The sequence below is a fragment of the Tachypleus tridentatus genome, chromosome 6 (assembly GCF_004210375.1).
Source record: "Tachypleus tridentatus isolate NWPU-2018 chromosome 6, ASM421037v1, whole genome shotgun sequence".
NCBI lineage: Eukaryota > Metazoa > Arthropoda > Merostomata > Xiphosura > Limulidae > Tachypleus > Tachypleus tridentatus.
Genome location: NC_134830.1, coordinates 17,853,931 through 17,866,185, shown reverse-complemented (window position 1 = coordinate 17,866,185; position 12,255 = coordinate 17,853,931). Strand labels below are relative to the sequence as shown.

At 32.1% G+C, this 12,255-nt stretch overlaps 1 protein-coding gene across 1 annotated transcript; it reads right to left on the bottom strand.

Annotated features, from left to right (window-relative positions):
• Nucleotides 1-8,463: 8,463 nt before the first annotated feature.
• Nucleotides 8,464-11,579, bottom strand: Rs1 (Dead-box helicase Rs1). Its single transcript, XM_076503538.1, has one exon. It carries the CDS (start codon nt 11,349-11,351, stop codon nt 9,186-9,188), a length of 2,166 nt encoding a protein of 721 aa, XP_076359653.1. The 5' UTR covers nt 11,352-11,579; the 3' UTR covers nt 8,464-9,185.
• Nucleotides 11,580-12,255: the final 676 nt, after the last annotated feature.

Genomic DNA, 12,255 nt, shown 5'->3' with positions numbered 1-12,255 from the left:
TCAGTTACACTGATAAAACCTAAAAAAATCATGGCAATAATATTCAAAATACTTCAAAAATTTAATATTTCAAAACATTATAAATTTTATCAGTATTGAAGATGTTAATTATTGTGCACAAAATATGAGAAGTAGAATTGGGATGAATGAAAATAACTGACGGGGATAAGATCAAAATTCTATTAACAATAAAACACTATATGACCAATAAACTTTCATGTAATTTGCTATGAATTGAAATGACTGAATGAAAGTGTTTAATGCATCTGTTCCAGCTAAAATGCACACCCTGCCAGTTGTTCATTTGAGGATTTGTAAGATCAAAAATCTAGTTTCAATACCTATGGTGGGCAGAGTTCAGATTGACCATTTTGTAGCTTCGTGTTTTAATGAAAGTCTAGCTAAAATTTTACTTTAGAAAACTTTGGAGGCATTTTCCTCTCAGTGAAAATAATTTTCATTGTATTAATAAGAAATTAAGAGTATCTGCATACCTTAATTCAGTTATTTAAATTGACAAAGATTAATGAATACTGTTAAGTACTTGTAACTGATGAAATTATTTTGTGCTCTATAAGTATATACATCAGGATAAAAATAGCACTGGCTTACAAATTTAATCTTACTAAAAATCAAACCAATTTTGATTAACAGATTTTTCATAATTCCAATATGCAGATTTCAAAAATATTTTCTTTCATGTTTTTTTTTGTTTTTTTTAACTATCAGGAAGAAAAACAACTTTCTTAGATCCAATTATTTCATTTTCCCCAATGTATTTTTGTTAATAAATATATAATGTTCAAACAAACTAAAGGAAGAACAATGATGTCAAATATTCTTATTAATCCTGTTTTTTTAGAAAAATGAAATCTGTCTTGTAGTCTTTAAACTATGTTTTATGATCTCTCTTTTTACATATTTCATCTTGTTTCAATGATCAGCAGTAATCTGCCATCATGCTGATGTTCCATCTGATACTTCCTCTCTATTTCCCTAATGTCTTGATGAAACCTTTCCAGATGTTTGAGGCTGAAAACAATCCCTATCACCATTTCAAATTCAGGAATAAGATGAAACTATATGAAGAACTTCCAGTGGATTAAGTACAGGTGCATGAGAAACAAGTCTTATAGCAGATTGAAGGTTCAGATAAGAAATTTCCTTACTTTTCAGTGTTGTAGCCTTGCACATTAAATAAGTAAAAATAGCAGTCACCTTCATGGTTTCTAGATTTACATCAGGCTATTAGAATTCCAAAAGGAAAAGGCTTTTTCTTACCTTTGGTCCATTTCTCAACTCTTTGACACAAACTTTGGGACCAACAAAAATCATGGGCTCCATGCAAAGTTCTTTCAAAATATACACTTTTTTGACAAATTCTGTAACATTGTCCCTTTGCTTTTTACAAATGTACCACAAATAGAATATGTTTGGGTCATTTATGCAACTCTTGTTGCTATAACAATGGATAAATATTGAAAATAAAAAACAGTGTTAAAATGTACACACCACTAGTACATAAATGGTTAACAGGCTGTATGATGTGTAATTTCTAAATAGTATTTAGAAATGATACATCATAGAGCAGTGTTTCTTAACCTTTTTCATTGTCTTGCCCCCTGAGACTCTCCAGGGTATTACCGTGACCACTATAATAATTGTTGTAATGGTGAACTTTGTGTAAAGATAGAATAAAACAAAACTGAATAAAGATCCTAATTTATTGAAAATGTTACAAATAAATGACCTTGAGAAATGCTACAAGTGCTAAACAAATGTAAAATTCATGGAATTAATGATCATACAAAACCTACTTATTCACTCAGTGTGAGGGTTAATATAATATATAATGAGAAAATATACTAAATATGATGGAAACTTTGATATTTAAATTTTAAGTTCGATGTATTAATATTATATAGTTTAAAAAATGTAGGCAATTCAAAACGTTGCAATATATGAAATATGTGGGCAGTTACAGGCACTTGCCACAAAAACTACAAACTGCTTTATGATTTCCTCAATAATTCCCAAACCTTCCATGACCTTCCATGACCCCCCAGGTGGTCACGATCCCCACTGTCATAAAGCCTGTTAACCATTTATGTACTAGTGGTGTTTCTCATGAGTTCTAGAATGATCAATAAAACTCTCAAGTCACGACTGGTCTATAGAAATCTGTAGCCAGTGATTGGCAACATTTTAAGCATAAAGAAATGTGGCCACATTTTTATTAAAATTATTCACTTATGTAATGGTACATATGACATTTTGTGAAAAATGGATATCATTTTAGCTTCAGTGTACAGAAATTGCTGCAAAACGTGAAATATTTCAAGACAATAAAACCATTGTGGCTGTGTAATTTTTTTCAAATATTCACTAACTTCTTGATTTATGTTTGTAACTAGTCTTCCAACACCTGTGAAGTTTTATAAGAAAGAGAAAGTTAATCCAAACATACCTGAGTAGATATCATGCTTATATAATATTTAAGTTCTGATATCTGACATAAAGCGGTTTTTGTTTGGTTTTGTTTCTTTTTCCTGCACTAGTCACTAAGCAAGCAAGACATGCTGATCTTTCTATTATGCTGTTTAAGATGCCAGGACCTGTCACACCAGTTACCCAACCTGTCTCTCCGCTAATCATCAATGGGCTATTGCCAAACCTTACACTGCTACAAGTAGCCATGTTCAATGCTCAAGCCAAGCCAGGCAAAACTATCAACCCGTCTATGACTCGAATCTTTCACAGGGGCAGAATTTTTATCCAGCCCTCCATACCCACTGATCAAGTATAATTATGTCAACCATGGAACACTGTATTTAACATCAGTTGTTCCCCCCACCAAAAGTTCTGTTAGTCTCTTCTCATTGTTCCTTAGGGATGCCCACCCAAGTATTGAACCTGACAAAATAAAACAGGCAATTGAAAGTCACACCCAAACCAAGTATAATTCAGTACATCGTATATTATCCAAACACACTAATCTGCCTACCTATGTCATGAAGACAGTAACAACTTCAAAGCATATTGCTGACTGCATTTTGCGCAACAGATGTTACTGCCACATCTTTCATTTCAGTGCCAAACGCCCACGTTGTCGCTCCATCCACCCGCAGTCATATAAAACTTCCACGAAATAAGCAACCTACAGATGACTTTCAACAGTCAAGCACCAATTTACTGCTTAATCCAGATCCAATCAGGAAAAATACCCATACACTCTCATCGATGCCCTCAACCTCCACTACCAACAACATATCTGGACTTTCTGATACCAAGAAGACACACGACAAATCCTGCCAGACCACAGCTGTAATTTCAAACACTACAATCTCAAGCCAGATACAAACCACGCAAACTAAGACATATCAGTTCAGAAAGCCTTCAAGATTACAAACTCTCAGAAGGTACAAACTAAGACTCCAAGAAGACACAAATCAGCCCAGACCACTGAAGAACAACACATCCAAGGAAGTACAACCAGAGAACTCACGGTCACCCTCGCCACTTCTATGCATCCCTGAATCCAAGCCCACACTGAATTTCCTCGAAGATATACAAGCAAAGTGAAGTGCAAGTGGTTCATCCAAGCCTACAACAGGCTAGCTACTTCTACAGTTCTGCCTTAAGCCTCTTATGTTTGTACGTTTTTTTTTCTCTCTCTCTTTCACACACACTTTAATCCTATATGCATTATTAACCTAGAATTTCTTTCCCTACAGCTATTCCAGGGCAAAGTCTGCATAGAATATTTGGCACTAAGGCATGAAAGTGGGTTTTCTTGGGATACTTCTGTTTTCCCAAACAGTAAATTCTGAGGCTTTTGGATTTAAAGATACCTATCCTCTTGCATGTTTTTTTTAAGTCAATATTTAAACTCTGGTAGGGCAAAGAGAAGGTCCTTTCTGAGTGCCCTCGATTGCTTTGTGTTTCTTTCTGAGGTGCAAAGTGTTAAATTGGAATACTTGCCACGAATTTGATTTGATCTGACATAAAGTAACACAGATTTCAGAAATTTCATGCAAAGTTGTAAAAAATGGTAACAGCTGTTGATAAACAAATGAAAAATTAAAAAAAAAAAAATTAGTTAAGCAAAGTAAATTCAACAGATTACTAGAAAATAAGAGGCTTTTTTAAATATCCTGTAAGGTGAAAGGTAAATTAAAAAAAACACTTGTGTCATGCTGTCCTTTTATTACCTAACCTATGGTATTTGGTGCATCGTCTTTCACCTATTAATTTCTTACATCAGTAAATATTGTGTAGAAATAAGAGAACCTCCAACTCATACCATATTGTATAGATAATTACATCATCCCTTGAGATGGGTTTGCAACACTACCCGAAACAGAGAATGTCACTGGGTCAGTGTGGTACAATTTGCTATGGGATAATTGTTGTGTTATTTATCTTTTACCTAAGCAAAAGGATATGCATATGATTATGACCTTTTAACATCAAGTTTAGAAAGGTATAATTAACTACATCCAGAATACCTACACAACAATTTTCAACAATTATCTGACTATAACTTGCTTCAGATATTCTTTAAAACTAGTTATGGAAAAGTGAAATTCACAGATATTTATACTGTGATATTCTAAAAGTTATAATCCTTGGATCATAGTTATATACTTAAATTTGACTGATTTTCAGTCAATACCACAATTAGTGTAATTATACTACAACTTTTTGTTTTGACATATTTCAAAGTTACTTATTTTAAAAGTGATATGTCTTTTTGAAACATTTTTATAAAGATTAAGTAAAAAGTTCAAGATGGTCAACAGATAATTGAATAAGGTCACACAATAGTGAAATTTGCTATTTGTGGTGATACATGATATATAGCTCAGTGTAAACCCAAGAAAGGTTTGTATTACCTTCTTGAGTATTTGATGACAGACTCAACTGGGTAACAATTCTGGTCTATGTTGAAAATAACTAGTCAAGATTATTGCAACAAAGAAGAGGATATTGTTGCTAGTTAGTAGTTCCTGGACAAAACAATCAATTCATAAAATACTGAGATTTCATTAGACCTTGATATTAACTTTGCTTAAATTTAATATGACCTTAAGATCAGTAGTAAAGGTTAGAGAGGGAAAATTCATGTCCATGTTTTATGTTACAACATAAAATAAGGTAATGTACATTTCAAATTTTTTGTTTTTAAAACATTTACTTAGAAATAAGCAATGTGAAATTTATCTTAGGATGTGCATTCAGTCATACCTCTGTTTTAAAGTAGTTGATTGATAACATTTACAGAACTAATAGATTTTATATATTATACTTAGCAATAGTTGAACATTTGTTTCAGAGCAAAGTTACATTAGATTACCTGATAGATCCATTTTGTGGAACTGAACTCCAGATTTTAATAGTTTGAGTCTGAAGACTTGCTGTCCCAATAAGGGGACATGAATTTTTTTAAACAATTTTACTGAAATGACATCTTATTACTGTATACTTCGTGCTTTTTAAAGAGATCTATGAATTGGAAATATGCTTTCAATTGTAACCTGATTTTCCATAAATATAATTCTAACAGTACAAAAATCATGATAAAATTGAGATTTATGTTAATAATACACAGTACACTGTTATAAAATGTACTTTGGATGTTAAATTTATGAAAAATGCTTGAAGCTCTAGATTGAAACTGTGAGATAACTGAGGTATAATTCACTGTTAATAAAATATATAAAAATGTCCTTGCAGGATCTTATTCTACATGACTCAGTGTTTATCTCTTCCCAATGTATATTAACGACTGAAACTTTTAAATTATCTACAGTGGCTGACCTCAAGAATCACAAACACTGATTGTCTGATGTTTTTGTTCAACAACTTTTCTGTTAGGATTTACTACCCTATTTTGTTTTTCTAGTTTTAAAAATATTTGCAAGGTCACATAATATTCAGAATTGTTATGAACAGTTATTCTTGAAAAGAAATATGCACAATTAACCACAATGTATGTATTTCTCTATTTTGTCAAGATATGTGGTTAAAGTAATGTGAATTTAAATTATACTTCAGAGTTTAGGATTAGATCTCAATTTCCTAATTCCATCACTTAGAGAGAATATAATTTTAATTATTCCAAATGAAAACTATATTGCAAGTTTCAAATTGTTTGTTAATTTAGCCTATTTGAAAAAGTGCTCTGAGTACATATGGAATTCTACAATTTCTAATATTAAAGTTAATGAAAGTTTGTATAATAATTATGTTCTTGAATACATATCAAGTACTGACAGATTTTATGAAAATATTAGTATTTGCTTAAGCAGTAACATATTAAGTATATATTAAACAACATACAAGCCATAAACCAAGACTAGAAAACATACAAATGTTGAGCTTAAAAACTAGGAAACAGACTGACAGAAAACACTAAGACAATTGGTTAATTGATGAACCAGATCAAACCAGGGCTTAACAGATAAGTTTTGTGTTAAATGTTCAAATAAAAAGCATAACTGATGGTATAAAAAATTTAACAATAGTATTATGAAAGCTAACATTAAATTAATTCTCAAGTAATTAATAATTCTAACAAAAATCCAAAACTGATACTAATATAGAAACACTACTAAGTGAAGAAGGTACCATGTTCATTGAGGTTCATGTTGAAAAGGCTGTTTAACAATATCAGAAACTCAGTCCAGAAAAAATATACACCAGCTGTGTAGAGCAAGAAACACAAAATGATGATACTGAAATAATTGGATATCAGAAGGAATGAGTGATCACGGTCTCTGAAATTTATGATCATAGGTCAAATAGTAAAGTTATATAATCAGAACATGTGAAGTCTAGAGAAATACAGAAGTTACAAACAGTGAAGAAAATGCTGTGGGACACTGTATTTCTTTTCTTTCTTTTTTGAATTTTGCACAAAGCTACATGAGGGCTATCTGCACTAGCTGTCCATAATTTAGCAGTGTAAGTCTAGAGGGAAGGCAGCTAGTCCTCATCACTCCCACCACCAAGTCTTGGGCTACTCTTTCACCAACAAATAGTAGAATTGATCGTCACATTATAATGTCCACACAGCTGAAAGGGTGAGCATGTTTGGTGCGACAGATATTTGAAGCAGCGATCCTCAAATTATGAGTCAATAGCCTTAACCACCTGGCCATGACAGGCCTGGGAAACTGTCTTACCTATGAATAATGCAGAGCCTATCATACAAAAACAAACTCCTCAGTAGTTCATAAAATCTGACCAATAAAATACTCTCTATAGAAAGGTAAGATAAAACTGTAGACAACACATCCTCAATAAAACAATATAAGGTCTGTGAATCTGACGTCTACCAAAAGATAAGAGAAAAATGAGATTCTGAACATGAAGTATAATAATAATAACAATGTACTAACTACCTTCCTCTTGAAAAACCAATTCCAAAGCATACCAATTGTTTTGAATTTTTAATCTCTGTTATAACTAGAATCAGATAGGAGTATACTTGGTGGATTTTTTTTCTTCTTATTGCACCATATACTTCATCAAAACAATTATTTTCATTAAACAACTTTGAAGGATTACAAGACTCAGAGTTAGTTTAACATGTATACTTACTGTTTTTATTCAGCATGTATTATATAAATATATCATGTTTTTACCTTTGTTTTTTTGTAATAGTATTTATTGTGGATTTATCCTTTATTCTCTGTATGTGCAGGTTTCCCATAATACACAGTTGAGAAAACCATTAAGTTCACCCCATTTTATCTGTCTTTATTGTTTTGTCATTATTTAGAATATAATACCTGTTCTGCCCATGGGTGAAGTGGCTATAAATGCTGTGCTTGAGAGCAGTTACAGTGGTAATTTAGGTGGTATCTCAAGGTTGCTGCCTTTCCTATGCTTGAATGAGAATTACTGGCAACTCAGAGTAAACATGTTTCTTCTGAAGGAAGGTCTAATACTAGGGATAGTGTTCTTCTGATCTTAAAAATTAAGTACTCCTGCATTTAACGACAGAAATACATACATTTGAGAACTGATACTGTATTTCATACAATACCTTGTGTCCAACTCTTTCTTTCACTGACTTAGTTATTCAAGTTCACTATTATTCCATAATAAATACCTTCATCAATTCTCCTATTACTCTATGGACCAATCCAACTGTTCTCAAGTTAATTTGGTTCAACCTGAATATATCAAAGTCACAAAAAAAAAAGTTAAATAAAGCCAAATCAAAAAATACCTTGTTCTACATATTTTGCTATTTCAAGTTTATTTATTTAGGGAGAAGGGCATGACAGGAAGTTGGTAGTGCTGCCTTCTCTCATTTTGGCTAACTAAATAGCCAATCAATTCTTCCAAGATTCAGTACCAAAGAAAATTCCAAACTTTTTTTTAACTTTAAGAAAATAAGATAAAGCTAGACCAAAAATATAAATTAACCTACAAATATTTCAACCAGAATTATGAATACCAATATTCATTTATTACTTTCTTATTCAAATGAGAAAAAAAGTTCTCATTTTAACAAAAATTGAGAAAATATTTTATTCACCACCTCACACAAGTTAACTTTTGAGAGCCTGTAATTACAGAGGAAACTGTAAATAGTGACTGTAGCATCGTTTATCATCTGTATGGATAACCAAGATAAAGTATGGTGTTCCCAGCAATACAAACAGCCTAAATGAGCTTTCACATCTTTTTAAAACAATGTTGATATTATAATATACAGATGAATTAGACCTAACTGTAATTATATTTCCAAATAGTCCATTACTGAATTATTCTCTGTAGTAAAAAATCTTAACTACTCTAAGTTTAAATAATTCACTCTGGACAAATCAAATTTTCATATTACCAAATATTTTATCTATCTCCAACATCTGATTACCAAACATGTTATATTGAAATGAAAAAGTTATCTAATTTAACACTTTTTATATCTTTGCAGCTGTAAACACAAAATGTTAAAACATGAGAGAGTCACTTTGTAAAGTTTTAGTTCTACGTGACAGATGTAATTTAGGTTTACCTTATTTAGTATTGGAGTTCTCTCCAATTATAGTTCAATTATTACCTTCTATAGAAATTTACAAAATAATGTCACTCCTTAACACTAACAGTAATGGCCAATAGTATAAGATATAAATCACTATTTCAAATATAACAAAAGCTCATTGGAAGACTTATTTTTTACGCTTAAATTTACTCTTAGACTTGAATTTCTTTCCAGGATGTCTCTTGTTACCTATTCTTCTTTCTAGTTTTCTGTGACCAGATGCTATACTTCTTAAACTTTTCACAGATTTCTTGTTGACATTCCCTAGATCCTCAGCAAATGATCTACTTTTTGAAATATTTTTTCTTTTAATTCTAGTTTTCTTGTCGCGCTCATCGATAGCTTTTATCCGCTGAGGTTTCTGTGATCTTTTTACCAATCTTGCCTGATATTGAGCAACCTTTTCCAATTCATGATTAACACGATCTTCAGCTGTATTGTTTATTTTTCTACCTTGCTTTTTCTTCTTACCATTAAAATCTGATAACCTTTTGTCAGCTTCTTGTCTTTTCTTCTCTTTGACAGTTTGATACCAATTTCGTTTAGGCTTAGGTATCTGTACCTCAGATGTTTTACCAATCATTTGTTCAACTTTTTTAATTTTTTGGTCTGACAAATTGATTTCCTTTTCCACCTTCTCAGTCTTTAATATTTGTTCAATATTATTTTCTAAGGATGCAATCTGACTGATAAAATGAGACACAACAGTTTGTGGTATAATTCGATGTTTCACTGGATTTCTAGCTTTTTTAACAATTTCTTTCAACAACTTACGTTCACTTTCTCCAACCAAGGACACTGACCTTCCACTGTGTCCAGCTCTTGCTGTACGTCCAACACGATGAATATAGTGTTGCAGAGTGTTTGGCATTGTGAAATTGATTATAGTGCAAACTCCAGGAATGTCCAGTCCTCTAGCAGCAACATCAGTGGCAATAAGCACATCAACCTCCTCCTCTTGAAACTTTCTCAGAGCTTCTAGTCGTTGCGTTTGGTTTAAATTTCCATGAAGTTCATCCACTTTGATTCCCATTAGCTCCAGCATAACACGAAGACGATGAACCTGTTTTTTTGTCTGAACAAAAATTAAAACTCGTTCATGAAAAGTACGACAAATCAGTGCTGCTAAAATTGGTTCTCTATCTCCTTCTCGATTTTCTCTAATTCGAATAAACTCTTGCCTTAGATTAAAAGCAACATCAGTGTTACTATTGATAAAAATTTTCACTGGATCTTTCAGAGAAACTACTGCCAGATCCTGTACCATTTCACTAAGTGTAGCAGAAAACAGCATTGTCTGACGAGTAGGAGCACAATCTCTAATAATCTCTTTCATCTGTTCAGCAAAATACTCGTCTAGCATTCTATCTGCTTCGTCAAGAATCAGTACTTCTATATTACATAAGCCAAAAGATGGTGTATTATGAATATGATCAATCAAACGCCCAGGAGTGGCTATAACTATGTCGGGTGTTTTACGTAAAGCTTGCTCTTGAGCAGCTAAGTCTAATCCACCAACTGCAAGAGCTATTTCAATATTAGTAAACTGTGAAAGTTGTCTAGAAACTTTATAAACTTGAACACCAAGTTCTCTGGTTGGAACTAGCACTAACACTCTTGTAACTGGCTGTTGTTTAGGTTTATAGAGAAGTCTTTCTAAAACAGGAAGCATAAATGCTGCTGTTTTTCCTGTCCCAGTTGCTGCACAGCCACAAATATCTCGACCCATAAGTGCAACTGGGATAGTTGCTGCTTGTACTGGTGTTGGATATAAGAAATTCATAGCAGTTATAGCTTTTTGTAATGGTCTAGACAGATTCATTTGTTGAAATGAGAAACTTTTGTCATAAACAAGTCCTTCAGGAAACACTTCAATGCAGTCTTTTTCAGATTTGTATTCCACCCGTGATTCTTTACTTTCATTAATTTTTTTATGCTTATGTTTATCAACTTTAGTTTTCAGAATATCTTTCGTAATTACTTCACTTTTTTGTTCGTTATTATGCCCCTTAACTTTCATCGATTCTTGAAGCTGAACAATGTTTTTTAATTCATTTGGGGATTTTGATTTTCTTTTACAAGAAATATTTTCCCATATGTCTTGGTAATAGTCAGTAGCACTGTCAATAAACTTAAAACTATCATTAAAATCTAGATTACGTTTCTTCTTCACACTGATAACTTCTAGTTCACTGTCGTATTCATCACTACCTGACTCAACTGGTATATCTTCATCTTCCTCTATTGTCCTCATTAGGCTTAGACCTGGTTCAAGATGCTGTACGCTACTCATGTCCCTTAAATTTGTCCTTAAACGATCACACAAAACAAAAATACTCTCAAATCACACTCAAACAGTAACGAACAATGTGCTAATAACTTACATCTACCAACTGGCAACAAAATATAACATTACAAACGAACACCAAAGTTAATTTTCAAAAGCTCTAAACACTAAACAGCGTCGACTCACTACGAAACCACGTGGCTTTAGAATGTTTGCCACACGATTGTTTAGTTATGACAAAATAAATGGATTAAACAAGTTTACCAATTTTGATATGTAACAATCCATACGTATTCTATAAACATACCACCTTCTTGGACTGTCAACACATAAAATCATTTTATTAATATGTATTTAATTCTTGATCATCACCAACTTCAATATATTTAATTTATTGTTATAGAAATTACTATGTGACTACTAATGCAGGTATTGTTTACTTGGTATAGTTGTATCTCACCTGATGAAGATTTAACCCTCAAATAAATAACTTATTTATAACAGTTAGCTATTAATGGGTCCACATAATGCATTATACTGAGTAATTTTATGTCTTTGCCTATAATATCATTAGTATAAGAAACTGAGAAAACATTGGATGAAAACATTTATTTTACATGTAAAATATATTAAAATATATCAGTAGTAATTAAAATAATTTATTGCTGTGTTCATGCTATTGTTTTCCTATTTTTGTGTGTGACTTTTAGACTATTAGAGATATTGTAATCCACCAAACATTGACACATAAGCAGTTTGATGCGTAATTAGTTTACAGAAATTGTACTTAAGCCGCACAAGAGCTATCTACGCTATCCGTCCCTAATTTAGCAGTAAAAAACTATAAGTAAGGCAGATAGTTATTACCGCTTACCGCTAATCCTTCGGTTATTCTTTTACCAACAAATAA